General features: G+C 37.3%; 2 protein-coding genes across 5 annotated transcripts; both read right to left on the reverse strand.

The window, feature by feature from the left end:
* Window positions 1-54: 54 nt before the first annotated feature.
* Window positions 55-5,186, reverse strand: ola1 (Obg-like ATPase 1). Of its 2 annotated transcripts, none has more exons than XM_043242926.1 (11): window positions 5,043-5,186; window positions 4,295-4,395; window positions 3,253-3,396; window positions 3,029-3,156; window positions 2,533-2,708; window positions 2,355-2,435; window positions 2,154-2,251; window positions 1,042-1,182; window positions 671-767; window positions 457-579; window positions 55-375 (listed from the first exon to the last, which is right to left on the reverse strand). In XM_043242926.1, exons 2-11 carry the CDS (start codon window positions 4,393-4,395, stop codon window positions 274-276), a joined length of 1,191 nt encoding a protein of 396 aa, XP_043098861.1. In that variant the 5' UTR covers window positions 5,043-5,186; the 3' UTR covers window positions 55-273. The 2 variants fall into 2 exon arrangements, with proteins under 2 accessions (XP_043098861.1, XP_043098860.1); XM_043242925.1 differs by lacking the exon at window positions 5,043-5,186 and adding an exon at window positions 4,484-4,623.
* A 1,025-nt stretch (window positions 5,187-6,211) lies between these two features.
* gpr155b (G protein-coupled receptor 155b) lies at window positions 6,212-14,377 on the reverse strand. Of its 3 annotated transcripts, none has more exons than XM_043242689.1 (17): window positions 14,236-14,376; window positions 13,152-13,625; window positions 12,888-13,066; window positions 12,585-12,805; window positions 11,800-11,968; window positions 11,564-11,719; window positions 10,566-10,649; window positions 10,244-10,364; window positions 10,008-10,092; window positions 9,793-9,883; window positions 9,463-9,670; window positions 9,245-9,310; window positions 9,054-9,157; window positions 8,784-8,879; window positions 8,617-8,681; window positions 8,391-8,528; window positions 6,212-7,569 (listed from the first exon to the last, which is right to left on the reverse strand). In XM_043242689.1, the coding sequence occupies exons 2-17, from the start codon at window positions 13,567-13,569 to the stop codon at window positions 7,521-7,523; spliced, it is 2,250 nt and encodes a 749-aa protein (XP_043098624.1). In that variant the 5' UTR covers window positions 13,570-13,625; window positions 14,236-14,376; the 3' UTR covers window positions 6,212-7,520. The 3 variants fall into 3 exon arrangements, 2 of the variants coding, with proteins under 2 accessions (XP_043098624.1, XP_043098622.1); XM_043242687.1 differs by having other exon boundaries at window positions 14,205-14,376; XR_006251220.1 differs by lacking the exons at window positions 6,212-7,569; window positions 8,391-8,528 and having other exon boundaries at window positions 8,636-8,681; window positions 8,981-9,157; window positions 14,205-14,377.
* Window positions 14,378-14,598: the final 221 nt, after the last annotated feature.

A 14,598-nucleotide genomic window follows, 5' to 3' on the forward strand; every position in this document is an offset into this window, starting at 1 on the left:
TAAACATCTGAAAATCTGTGAGACAATTGGGAAAGAACCTTCAGCAGAAAACACTTTGGTCTGAGGAAGTGTTTTATTAGAATAAACTGCTGTGTGACATGCAGCTTTTGAATACAGACCAGCCATTACATTTATTTCAGCCATCAGCTGAAATAATAAAATAAAAAATTAATTTAATACACCGCTAAGGTGCGATTGTGTTTTAAATGTTCCAAAGCCATAAATGAAGAGACGGAGCATGTGCCACAGACAGTGCTGTCCATCCAACTGGCTTCACTTCTTTTTGGGCTGATTAGGTGTGTTGAATTTGAAGAAGATGATGTCACCATCTTCTACAATGTAGTTCCGCCCCTGTTGTCTGTATTTTCCTGCAGCCTGCAAGTATTTGGCAACATCAGTTCAGTATTCAACAAGCCACACCATTTCATGTCATCAGGCACACAACTAAGATCTTACTTTAACTGCATTTTCAGTGCCTTCCTCCTTAAAGTCTACAAACTTCATGACTTCGGCCATGATGAAGCCTTTCTCAAAGTCTGTGTGGATCTTTCCAGCTGCTTGCGGGGCCTTGGTGCCTTTCTGTAAGGTGTTCAAACACATGCTAAATATTTTAGAGGTGCAACAGGATATATCGATATTAAATGCATTTCTGAACATGTGCTTTGCTCACCCTGATGGTCCATGCACGGACTTCGTCAGGTCCCGCTGTGAAGAAGTACTCCAGCTGCAGGGCTGCATAGCCACTCTTGATGATCTTAGTCAGAATACTGAAACAAAGAAGAAAAAGAAAAATACAAAAACCACAAAGGGAAAATTAAAAGGATAAATCACTGTAGTATATGCATGATGAACTGAAGTATGACCGACTACAGCTGCAGTATTTAGAGCATTGTTAAAACATTTGATAGGAATAGTTTACCAAATGCAGGCTTTCACTAACACTATCCTCTATATCTACTGGTTTTCTTTTTATAAAAAGATTTGGATGAACCAATCTTTTAAATTCAGCAAAGAGGAAATTGAATGACAGCAAATCCTGACCTCTGTGTTTTGCTTTCCTCACAATATTTCAGTTTCTCTTCATCAGTCATATCCTGATACTTGTTCTCAAATCCCCCACTGAACGGGATGACCAGTGCACCTGGATCATGAGCGTCAACCCACTCCTTGATCTTCACCAACCTACAAAACACAAGCACAGCAGTCCTCAACTCAGATTACCTGGAGGCTCAGAGACACAAAACACAAGTATCCATCAATTTGGACTATATACAGTTGAACAATCACACTTCACAGTCAATCAGAAAGCAGTCCTATTAAAGGGATAGTTACACCAAAAATATAAACTCTTGCCATTTACTCAATCTCATGTTGTTACGAACCTGTATGCATTCATTTTTTTTCTGCTGAGCACAAAAAATTTATTTTAAAGAATATTGCATTGTTATTGTTATTCAAAGTTATACACAGCATTCAATTGACACACATGACATCTGAAATTAATAAAATGTTTCATTTTGGTTGGACAGGCAAAAGAGAGTCAAAACCAGAAGCGTAACTGAACAGAACAACACCGCAATGGGCTTTCAGAGTTTGAACAGCCATGTCATTTAAGTTTGAAATGATCTAGATTTGTAAAATCACGTTGCGCTGTATACGTCTGAAATGTGGCATTTACTAAACAGGCAACAGTGAATGAGATAAAAGAACATACAAAATAATCAATGTGACAAGAGTGGTTCAACCGCAATTGTACAAAGCACAAAAAAAACAAAAATAATGACATTATTCAACAATTCGTCTTATCCATGTCACACTATAGTGCCATTTTGGAGTGTATCACATGTTGTATTTGTTGTTTACATATGTATGCAGATACACTGTTTATGTTTGGATCAAAATCTAAATAACGTACATACATTGTTCTCATAGCTTCGAAAAATTACAGTTGAACCCCTGATGTCACATGAACTATTTTAACGATGTTCTTACTACATTTCTCAGCCATGATAGTGTTAATTACATTGTTGTTCATAGTAGGGGTCAGAGGGCAGACCAGAATTTTCATTTTTTGGTGAAAACTAACCCTTTAAGCATAAGCACTTGAGGAAGGACTCACTAAAAGCAGATGAACACCTAACAGGTCATCTCACCATTTATTCTTTTTCCTGATGTAATCTTTCTCTGAGAGGTTTACCAAGTAGATCATTGGCTTGGACGTCAGGAACAGATACTTATTCAAGACTTCAATCTGGAGGATAATAAGGGAGAAAAAAAAACTGTGTATAATCTAATTCTGTGTATAGCCTCAATCTAATCAAAGGAACACAAATGTTAAGAAAAAGGATTTCAACCTCTTTGTCGTTCCATTCATGATAATAACGAACATGTTTCTTTTCATCGATAACCCAGGACTTTATTTTACACATGATGTCCTGCAAGAAGAGAAAACAAAAAGTGCTTTCTGTTAACGTACAAAGTAGGAAGAATGTTTTAACTCTGCAGCGGTCAGATGCATACTGGTTCACTCACATATTCAGGTTTGAGTTTTTTGTCTCCTCCCCTGACAGCGGTTTTCTCAAGCTTATCAATGATTGGCCCTATCATCTCTTCGTCCTTCATCCTCAGCTCTTCGTGAATGATTTCAATATCTCTTACTGGGTCAACACAGCCCTCAACATGGATAATATCTTCATCCTCAAAAGCTCCTACACACAAACGGTTGAACATACGAATTATCAGGGTTATTTTATTAAAAATGCAAACATGGAACATCAGGTTTCTTGTACATTTTACTAAATAGTTTTCATAAAATTTCCAAGGATGTCGATTTACATTCACAGTATACATTTTCAAGGCTTTTTGTAATTTCCTAAGCTTTTAAGATGTTTTTTTTTTTATTCTTTCTTACATTTATTTCCAACTGCATAATAACTAGTAGATACATTATTAGTAGATAAATTGGCATGGCAAACATGAAAAAAATAAAAAAATTATCCGAAATGGTTTGAGATGGCTATCTACTTACGTGTCATGTGAAAGATGGCATCACAGGCACTGATGTGGGAGAGGAAGGCATTACCCAAACCCTGGCCTGCATGAGCACCTTTCACCAAACCAGCAATATCCACCACATTCAGAAATGCTGGAACCTTACTAGAGTGAAATATAAAAGACAAATTAGGACCATGTCACTGATGTCTAGAATTAGAAGCTGCTGATAGCTGTATTATACAAACATGCGGTGGCTACCTGGCTGGTTTATGGTACTGGCAGAGGAAGTCAAAGCGCTCATCTGGAATGGGCACACGGCTCTCGTTTGGGTCAATGGTGCAAAAGGGAAAATTCTCAGCCGCTGCCTGACTCTTTGTCAGAACATTGAAGAACGTTGACTTTCTGAAAGCATAAATTATTTGAGATAAGTGATGAGCAAATGGCATTTTGTTATCTATAATGCATGAACAAATACTTACTTTATATACAGAGACTCAAGCTACAGTTAACATCAAAAGTTTCCCTTCTGCAAAATGCTCAAAATAAGAAGGATACGATACAAAATGTATGTTGTTGCTTATTTAATACTCACCTGAATAAGATATTTCACATAAAGGACACTTATATATTCCATAAGCGAAAATAATAGTTAAAATGACCAAGTTAAAACATTTACATCCACTTGATTTGAACCCTTTCCAACAATGACTGGCTTATATTATTTTGAGATCCATCTTTTCACACAGAGAACAAGCAAGCAACTTCTCTTGTGGACTATATGTAAATGTCTTTTATGTGAAATATCTTATTCAGGTGTGTACTAAATAAACAATAATACGCATTTTAAATGACCACTCTTATACAAATAGTTAACATTCTGCAGATTCTGCACCTATGCATTCAAAAATGCAAACTATATACTTGGTTCAAACCTAAAAAAATAAAAAGTATGTTCAATATAGTATGTATAAAAACATTGCCTATCATTTTGTGAATTCTATGAATCTGATGCATACACTACAAATGTGTATACTACACAACACAGAGAAGGTGGCAAATTCGGACACAGCCTGAACTATTTCCCATTTCTGTAGCAGGATGATGTCATTTTTATAATACACCATGATCATGAGTCATCATCCTTCAATAATTTCAGACTACACAGCTGGATAGGCCTCTATTAAGCATGAATGATACACAACTAGGTCAAGTTTTCACGCTTTATAGTTCTGACACTATTCCACCAATTGACCCAGCGCACATGCACACAGCCAGAACGCCAGCTGGGACTGACACATACCCTACATTCGGCAACCCAACGATTCCAATTTTCAAGGAAGTCCCGAAACGTCCAATCAAGGGGGGTTGTTTTGGTCCATCTCCTCCCTTCTTTGGAGGCATCTGTGAAACACAAACAATAATACCTACTTTCATTTAAATGCATTACAAAATCAACCACGCAAAATAACCAGTCGTACAACTGCCACACCTTTTTAGGAGCCATTGTTAAATGCTGTCAGTACTCTCTTGCAATATTACCAATGTATATTTTGCAGAGTATATCTTGCATAATTAATTTGCGGGAGAAGCCAGGCAACGTGTAACTTCTTCGCCTGGCTAACTGCAGTAACTAGTTGCCATTTCACGACAGTGAAACCAATGGCACCAGGTACCCAAAATAGCCCCTGCGTTGAGTGTAAACTGACCGGCCTCATTCACTGTAAGAGAGGCTAAATATATGCCCCTCCCTGACAAGCAAGAGAAGGCATACGTGTATTATATCTCTGTTTATAAATCTCTGCACCGCTGCCAGCTGACAGCCGGGTTAGTAGAAGTAGAGGTGCTTCATTACTCGCTAGGAAGCCAACAGAGACCCACATGTCCACCCTGAGCATCAATACCCTCATCCCCAATGCATTAGTGTGTATAGCTGGTTAGCATGCCGGTCATAGAAAGGGGCCAATATGCATTAAAACGGACCATTTAAACACAAGCAGCACGTTTAAGAGATGAATATATAAATAAGACAAAGACTATGCTTATATCACCTTGATATCACACTATGTCTGTCAGCAGATGGGGAATTTCGCTGTGCTCAAATGAATACACGTTGCTCCACACTTCGGCCGATGAAACGGAAAGAAAGCGCATACCGGAAAAGCACTGAATCCTCGCATTGCGATTGGTTGAAACTAGTTACGACGTAATGACGTCGGGGTAAGCGCGTACGAGATGACGTAAACGCATCTGGGGCCAGGGTAAAACCAAAGAGGAAAATTTAAACCTGAAATATGGTCGCAATCACACGCTCCTGAAGATCCCTGGGGACACATATTAAATTAGTCAGCGAGTTTTGAGACAAAAAATCACGCATGATTGTTCAGCCGCATGTATGTTGCGTTAGGCAAATTATTAGACCACGTGGCGTATGTAAACAGACGATACTAATGTTTTTCTCAGAACTAAATTCACTTCTCCGACTGAGGCATTTAATTACTTTTTAACAGAGGTTCCTGCTTCAGCTCCAGGATTAGTTACGGTTCCACAGCAAAGAGGCTTCCTGCTAAATTGACGATTTTTAAATATTAAACATAACAGGTTATGCTTCCTGATTTAATCAAGTCAAGTGGTTTTTTATTGTCATTTCAACTACATATAGCTGTGCAGTACAGAGTGAAATGAGACGTTTCTCCAGGACCTGGTGCTATATGAAGTTTACTAGTTTATATTAATCACTTTGAGTGTTCATCTGAATAATACACCCACCAGCTAAATAGAGGAGTAACACTATGGACCTCCATCTACTATTTGAAACTCTTTGAGATATGGCAACCTGTTTTATCATGTAATACACCTGTCTCCGCTAGTTGTAATTTCACTCTGACTAGAGTTTATTTATTTTATTATTAGAATTTATTTTACAATTTTGACTTACAATTAGGGCTGTTCAAAGTATACTCTGAAGATATCTATAATGCTGTATTACCTAGCCGTGATATACAATGAAGTCATCTCAAATGTAATCTTTTTAAGATTTCTGTTACAGAACTTGTTTGAGAGATCAGATAGTGGGCCAAATTCTTATTTACAAATCACTATAGAATTGGTTTTTAAAGAATTGGCCTTTAAGCGTATAAAATCTGCTGTGCAGCTGCCATTTAATAGGTACAGCTTTTTACATGTTTTTGTCTTTAATGTATGAACAATATCACAAAACTTTTATACGTTTTTAAACTTTATTTTTATACATAAAATTAAACGATTTATGACATCAACAAAGAAATAACTTTTCACCAGCGACTGTCCTGCTTTCTACTGTCAGTTCACATATCTAGATTTAAATTTATGATATATATATATATAAATGCCATCACCTATACAGATTAACATCAACAAAACAAATGTACGTACATGAAAGATACTTAAAAATATTTTCACTTCAGTCAGCATTGAGATACATTAAAAAATTGCTGTAGATTGAAAATGGAGTGACCCCATTTGTAATTTCCAGAGATTGTCCTGAATTTCTGATGAGTTAGCTTTAAAACATAACTGTGTATATGATAATTTTAAGATTGTAAACATGTCTTGCATTGCTTTGCTACAAGGCCGTACAGTCTTGTCATTAAGACAAGGCTGACAAGTGATACAAAGCATACAATTCAATCCCAGTCAGTAAGTGTTTTACAGCACTTGTGTAGACAGCATATTTCAGTGTTTCGGCGACCATTTCATCATAATTAATGTAATTATAACAATTAGTTCACATTCATGCTCTGTTCCAAAGCCTTCTAAAGCAGCATTCTTGTCGACTATTAAGAAACACAACCATACAACCGTGCACCATACAAATAGGGTACTGCATAAGAGACTCAACTTTCAAGAATTAAACAGTGTTTAACAGTAGCAAATATAAGAGTAATACCCATAAATACCTAGCACACATTAATACGGGACAGAATAACACTATTTTAATTCAACTCATCAACCATCTTGGATTCATTTTTCACTGAAGGATGTCTCTGGGATCGCCTTTTCACAGAGTCTACATGCTCTGCTGCCTTAAAAAACGTTGCCTTTTCGTCGATGTCTATGATGCCTTAAAATGCTCCCTTCATAGGCAGCTCACCAGGATTTGGAACAGAGCAAGTGTTGGAGTAATTTGAGGGCTACTGAATGAGATAAAGGGAGAATTCTGTGCTCTCTGCATGCCATGCATAGTAATTCAAAAAGTATAACAAATACTGATGAGAGAACAGCTTGTTTCATAGCTCAGTCATAATTGAGTCTATTTAGTTCTTTCTTGGGCTTGTTTCACATTACAAAGTGGAGGTACATTTGAAGCAATATCACAGGGAATTGGAAGCCATATATATGGGTCACATTGAGTAAAACCGCTCTTCTGCAGCTGTGTCCTGAAAACAAGGCCACGCATTTCTGTCTTTGCCACGCATTCACACAGGAGCCAATGAACACACTGCCAGTATACCAAACAATACTCATATACCAGTGAGTACACCTGCCAATCAAAGAAATGATTCACCAACGGGTGCGCTGAGTGATTCAGAAGACCCACTAGGAAGAAAGTGAGAGAAACAGATAAAAGTCAAAACACTTCACCTTGTAGATTTACATTTATTGTGACCTGTGACTGCGGCACTATTTAGTTTGTTAGAGCATCCTGACCATTCCCTCACAGAAAATTAGTCAATATAAATCTACAAATTGCTAAAATATATGATTGGTCTGTATTATATTATATTAATTTAACAATAAATGTCTTGGTGAGTTCTCATCTCTTTTTCTATAATGTATTGTCCTCGCTGTACTATGAATTAGCCCATAAGTAAACTAATAATAACGTGTGTTGGTGATCTAAAACTGGAGAATGTGGCACGTGCAAAGAAAAATGCAAAGAAAGCGCAAAAATGAAGATGCAACAATTAAGAATTAAAAAAAAAAAAAACGGGCAACATGATTTTTTTTTTAAACTAACTTTTTGCAAATAAATATATATCTTCATATACAATATAGTGCAGCAATACTGCTTTAAATCATAAATCAAAAATTCTGAATTTCAGTTTAACCAATTCTAAAATATATGAACATTAAACATCTCAAACACAGATTGAGTTATTACCATGAACTAAAAATAAAATTAGAAGTACAAACAAATAATCATGTTTGTCACTGAAAAAAGTATATATAAAGTTTCACATTTAATATAGAATTCTAAAGAAATAATTTCTTATTTTCTTTTGGCTTAACTAAAAATAACTTAAAAAAATTGTGTGATAAAAATGTATCTAAAATGTACAGACAAATTTAAAATATAAAACAATATAAAGACAAGTGTAGAAGTATATCAGTGATACTGAATTAACACTGACACTCACCCTCTATTGCGAACAATATCCTGAACACACTGATCTTTGTGGTATCTCACAAACTGTGTGCAAGTCAGTCGTATTTCCTCAGGAACAGCAGCAGACTCAGGGCTCTCATGCTCACCAAAACCACACAAAGTAGCCAGCCTACAAACACACAACACTGTTGCTCATGCTACATCCAAACATGGTCAAATAAGAGCGTAAAATGATAAGACAAACATGGCTGATTCACCTCTTTTTGAATGGAAGAATAATAAGATGCTCATCTAACCCAAAAATTCCAAAGGAAACAAAACCCTGATGGAGAAATAGAATATTTTAAATATTAACTGCAGCTCTTCATATGTCTCTAGCTCCATCTATATACGTTTACAGTGAGAACTGTGTGGCTGTGATCACCTGTCCGTAATTGGCTACAGCACAAAAGAACTGCAGTTCGAGGTAAAGTCGTCCTGGATCAGCATTAAATAACCACCACAGGCAGCTGGACAAGTTCTGAATTATACAAATAAACAGTCCCAAAAATAAAAAAAAGAGGTTGGAGGATGTTGAAAATAGTGGTCAGAGTATAATTCGCAATGCTTTGTGATGCTTACTTCATTATGCGTGTGTATGTATGTGTTTTTGGGAGTGTATGTCTTTCTCATACAGTATGTGGAGTGGACATACAGCCAGCATGCTGACGACGAGGAGCAGGCAGAGGAGCACGTGTCGAGCTATCTGTCTCTCCTCCTGCACACGCGAAGAGCTTGATGCCTCTCTCAGGAAAATCCCTAGAAGAGAAGCACGCTTTATTTTCCTTCATGAAACTTGATGTAATAATTTGATAAGAGAAAGATGAAAAAAAGAAATATTTCAACCTGCTGAAGGCACCGGCGAGTCATTAAGATGTCCAACTATCATATCTGGCATGGGTTCACAAACATCTGCGAACAACAAAGGAGAAGTTATGCTAGACTTACATTCTGAAAATATGCCGTGCTGGAATGGCGTAACTGGAATATTTTATGACAGTCCAACTTTGAGCTCTCCCAATACTGAATATATGCATACGCACACACTACAAATATACAATTACCTGTGTTAAGGCTGCTGTAGGTTTGTTCTAGCTCAGATGAGCGCTGGTTCTCTGTCTGGGGTTGTCTCGCATCTTCTGCTGTGCCTGTCATGGAGTTCTGATCTAGAGCTTGATAATTCTGCTCCTCCTGAGCTCCTCGGCTCAAACTCATCAAAGACAGACCACCCAGCGTGATGCTGCAGCCCAGAACTACCACAGTACACACAATCTGAAGAGGAAGAGGGAACGAAAGGGGGTGGGGGGAAGAAACAAGTTAACAGGCAGACACAAAGAAATTGTGACATGCATACAAGATGTTTTGTTTAAACACAGTAAAGGATATCAACCTACCTGCCCTTTGCCATAGAAGAAGGCGGAGTCCAAGTTGTCACTCATTCTTTGTCCTATCATTAGCAGCCCGCCCACAATCAGAAAAGGAATTCTAAGACAACAAAATGAAAACCCCAAAAAAGAGAATTTCAAAGCATAATTTAATGCAGTGCCATTTAATTTAATTTGAAACTTTGAATTTGTGGAATAATACACATCTGTACATATATACTCACCCCCATCCAAAGATGATGAAAAAGACAGGTTTCACTTTCAAGTTTTCATTTCTGCCCAATAAAGTAAGAGCGAAGGCCAAAAGACCTACAACACAATATCTACACAACTGCTAAACATCGCTACAACTGCACAACACAAAGGAGATATAAACAAGCTAAACAAGCTAAAATCAAACTCTGAAAATGAACCTTATCCATAAAGTATTGTTTACTGTAAGCGTGTGGTGTTTCTTCACCTGTCCACATGTAGGTACTGTATAGAGATCCATAAAGTAGAGTAAAAGTGATAATTTGGCCAAACGCGTTCTCCTGCTTCAGAACAAACTTCCACAGCATCATTGACACGCACGCTACTAGCTGCATGAGAGACAAAAAAAACACACCATACTGAAGAAAAATATGTTAGAACAATTTTCTGGTTGCCATGGCATTGCTTTTTCAGCTGCTAATGTGTTCATAGTGTAGGGTAGTTGCTAGTCAAACGATCCCTCCACAGGAGATGTGATTTAGGTCCCTCATTCAGTATGTGTCTAGTTAATAATAAATGTCTGACTGTACCTGTGCTAAAAACAGATTTGTGGCAAACATATGTGGCAGCCTCCTGAACTTCTTACTCAGCAGCATGACAGCAAGGGTCCAGCCCTGCAACACACACACACACACACAAACCAACATTATGGTAATCCAGGTTTTGTAACTCATTGTTTCTAGAATCACATATTTCAGATATTTCTCTGTAGAACCTTTGATTTCTAATCCTCTTAATATATGTTCTCTGTGGTTACACATGCACATTAAGCCAGCTTTCAAAGACCTCTCCATTTTGAATGCAGCATATAGAACATTAAACAATCCGAAATAAAACAGTACAGAATATAATAAACTAAAATGAATGGATTAAAAGAAGTGAACAGAATAGAAACAGAAACCAGAAAAAGAATCTGAACAGAATTGTCTAGACTAAACAAGACTAGACTAGACTAGAATAGAATGGAATAGACAGGAGCAAAAAACATATAGAACAGAAAATAATAGAAAAGTATAAAAATGACAGAAGTGAACCAGGCAAAACCGAAAAGAACATGAATAGAAATGAGAAAAGAAATTAGACTAGACTAGACTAGAATAGAATAGAATAGAATAGAATACAAAATAAGTAAACCGGACAGATATGTCTACAGAGAAGGCGGGAAATATATAAAGAATATAAGAAAATCTTAAATAAAAGCACCTGAATAAAAAAACATATAGAATAGAATAGAAATAACAGAAGCAGGGAATGGAACAGAATAGAAGCAGGAGTGAACTGAATAGACAGTAAACCAGAAAAGACTTAAACAAATTAACCAGAAATAGGGCAAGACTAGGTGAGAAAAGAACAGAATAGATTAGGAAAAATAAAACAGATAAAAGAAGTGAACAGAACAGAACCAAACAGAATAGGCATGCAGTGAACCAGAAATGTAGTGAACAAGTAGAGAATATATGTATTATTTTGAATAAGTCTGTAAGAGAACGGTGTGTGTTCTTACACACATCAACCCACACACACTCACCAGGGCTATTAGGCTGACAATGCTGATGTTAAAGCTCACGTCCTGCAGCTCCGTCACCAGGGATGTGGCCTCCATCCATGGAATGGTCAGTAACCACGCTGACACATACATGATGGGCGCTGATAGGAATGTGCTAATGACCATACCAGAGGTCACCTACCACACACAATACACTTACTTTAATAGCAATAACTGAGTCTGTGACTGACATTTGCAGGAATTCATTCATCGCTTACCACCTCCAGCTCCATGTTGTACTGGGCAGCATATATGGCCACGCTGGGAGCGGTGGGGAAGACTCCATAAAGGAATGCATAATCAGACAGGCTGGAGTGATTTAGGGAGCTGGAATTGCCGGCATCCAACAGCTCCACCATGTCCTTGCACATCAATGGCATAACAAGTCTGGAAAACAGAAAAAACACAGTCATAAATCAGTCTAAATTGCATGGATCACTGCTGAAAAATATGTAGGCCTATATTTTAAATTTATCCGTTACACTAGCATATATGAAGAGTTTATTTGCAAAAATAGATTTTTAAAAACATTTTTAATTTGTTGTTATTTTTTTTAACCCAATCAAAAAAGCCAATGCATTTTGATTAAGGTTAATTTAAAAAGCACAATGAAAAAACATGTCTTTTGAAAATTGTAAAAAAAATATACGATTATAAAACACACACACACACACACACACACACACACACACACACACACACACACATATATATATATATATATATATATATATATATATATATATATGTATATATATATTTATACGTATATATATATATATATATATATATACATTGACAAATTCAAATTAACTATGTATTTTGCCTCAATAAACTCCTAATTTGCTGCTTATTAATAGGTAGTAAGGTAGTTAATAGGCACTGGGCGCAAGATGAAGGATGTAAAAAATTGTCATGCAGAATAAGGCATTAATATTTGCTTTATGAGTACTAATAAACAGATCTATAACCAACACCCCACATACATCTCTCTTTCACTTACAGTTTGGCAGTGATAAGCAGGATAAGGGAAACCCCAGTGGCACGTGTGAGTTTACCCATCTGTCCCACCATGTTCAGGCCCAGATAAAAGAGGGCCGCCCCTCCGAAAGAATTTGCTAGTCCATCAACAAACTCTCCTAGCAAAACAGGCACACGTCCACCAAACAGGAAATGAGAGAGAATTCCAACAATAACCATGAAGACTATCGGGTTCTTCAAAACCTGAAAAAAGGAGGAAAGGTTAGAATAATGTAAAAAAAAAAGTATAACATCAATAGAAACTAATAAAGAAAAGCGCATGCACCTGCAGGACGACTGTAAAGATCACATGCAGTTTGCTGTAGTTGCAGTCACTGGTGTGTCTCCATCTCTGAATCTCACACAAGGCAAAGCCCACGGGGTTCAGCAGCATCAGAGACACAGGAGCGACCAGATATATATACTGCATATACTCTGGGTGCGAACCTCTGTACAGCGCATCCACTGTATGAGGAAAATGAGCTCATTATTACATATACCGTATGTGTATGTGTACTTTACGTGCACTTCTAAATGAGGAGATCCTCACCTATAGGATATCCCAGTGCAAAGTCATTGCTCTGAGTGGCAAAGATAGCAAACAGCCCGGCTTTACTGTATTTGCTCTCCGGATTCGCCACCAACAGCGTCAGCACACAAACTAGCAAGAACACACACACTTTTGCAATCAAAACGCTCCATAGAAAAGACCAGACGACATGCTGAAACTGCAGCTGCACCATGTTCTTGAAGAGCAACGCAGGAAGTGCGAAATGTGACACAAAATTTCCAAGGCCTTTGACCTGGCCAGTGCTGATGATGTCACTGCGGCCCGCCACATAGCCGCAGAGGATGATCCCAAAGCACTCCAGCAGAGCTGGGAAAAGTTTGTCAATAGACATGGCTGGTGCTCCAAGAGGGCTGTGAGTGATGTTGAGTCCATGAATGGTGACATACTGGCCCTCCATGATGATGAGGTTGACAGCGACCACTGAGAGATGATCTAACAGTGCAAATCAGAAAGCTGGGAATAAAAAAAAAGAGACACGGAGAGGAAAAAAACCCTCTGTGAAATCCAAAGTCAGAGCACAACAAAAATGCTGCCCTAGCCTATATGTCACTATTTTTTGGTAAAGGTGATTAGAAATTTTTATTAATGATAAAAATACATTATATTAACATTTATGATATACAGAAATTGTATTGCTGTAACTTCACCGAATTTAAATAAAGCCTTTAAACACGAATACTTTAAAAGCGAATAGTGTGTGTGTGTGTGTGTGTATATATATATGTATATAAAATATTATATATATCTATTAAATATATATAATATATAATATATATACAGTAAATATATATATATGTTACAAAATAATAATATTGTGCCTACTAGATGTATACTGACGAGTTGTATTATTACTATAATATTCCTATAATAATACAGTAGTAGTATTATATTATTATTCTATATATTCTATATTACACTATATATCATAAGTCTTAAAATAAATGAACAAGGATGTTATTTCTTATAAACAAGGCCACTGAATGCAGTCAAATCAGCTACATTTGTCATCTGTACTAAACGTTTCAGTCTTACCTCGCGAAAATGACTGTTGTCGATGACGTACCATGTGTTCAAGTGTCGAAATGATCGACGCATGGATTGAACATCGCGCTGTAAAAGAAAAACACACCCGAGACATCCATGCTTTCACTCTGCTCACAGCAGCATCTCCAAGCTTCGGCACTCCGTTACCTTCAATGTCATATCACTGAATGACTGACGCGTGAACCCGCCTGTGCCGTGGAAAACCCCGCCTTATTTCGTCTGGCGATGTCGCTGATTGGTGGAAATGTAGACTATATGCCGATATTAATGGAACATTCTCATGTGATTGGACAGAGTCACGGGCGCCAGTGGATGGGCGTCATCTTGCCTCTAATATTAGCAATAAAGGAATCTGTTGGAAGACTTCCACAAGTATTTGTTG

This window comes from Puntigrus tetrazona, chromosome 6, assembly GCF_018831695.1.
Source record: "Puntigrus tetrazona isolate hp1 chromosome 6, ASM1883169v1, whole genome shotgun sequence".
Taxonomy (NCBI): domain Eukaryota; kingdom Metazoa; phylum Chordata; class Actinopteri; order Cypriniformes; family Cyprinidae; genus Puntigrus; species Puntigrus tetrazona.

What these genes read in the sequence shown, in the direction of transcription:
- ola1 (XM_043242925.1), bottom strand. An exon ending in AAAAACTCAAACCTGAATAT is followed by an intron (nt 2,436 to 2,532) that starts GTGAGTGAACCA and finishes CTCTTCTTGCAG; the next exon opens with GACATCATGTGTAAAATAAA. An exon ending in TCCGTGCATGGACCATCAGG is followed by an intron (nt 580 to 670) that starts GTGAGCAAAGCA and finishes AACACCTTACAG; the next exon opens with AAAGGCACCAAGGCCCCGCA.
- gpr155b (XM_043242689.1), bottom strand. Translation starts at nt 13,569, where the DNA reads ATGGAGGGCCAGTATGTCACCATTCATGGACTCAACATCACTCACAGC. An exon ending in CAAATCTGTTTTTAGCACAG is followed by an intron (nt 10,365 to 10,565) that starts GTACAGTCAGAC and finishes TCTCTCATGCAG; the next exon opens with CTAGTAGCGTGCGTGTCAAT. An exon ending in TCGTCGTCAGCATGCTGGCT is followed by an intron (nt 8,880 to 9,053) that starts GTATGTCCACTC and finishes TGTATAATTCAG; the next exon opens with AACTTGTCCAGCTGCCTGTG.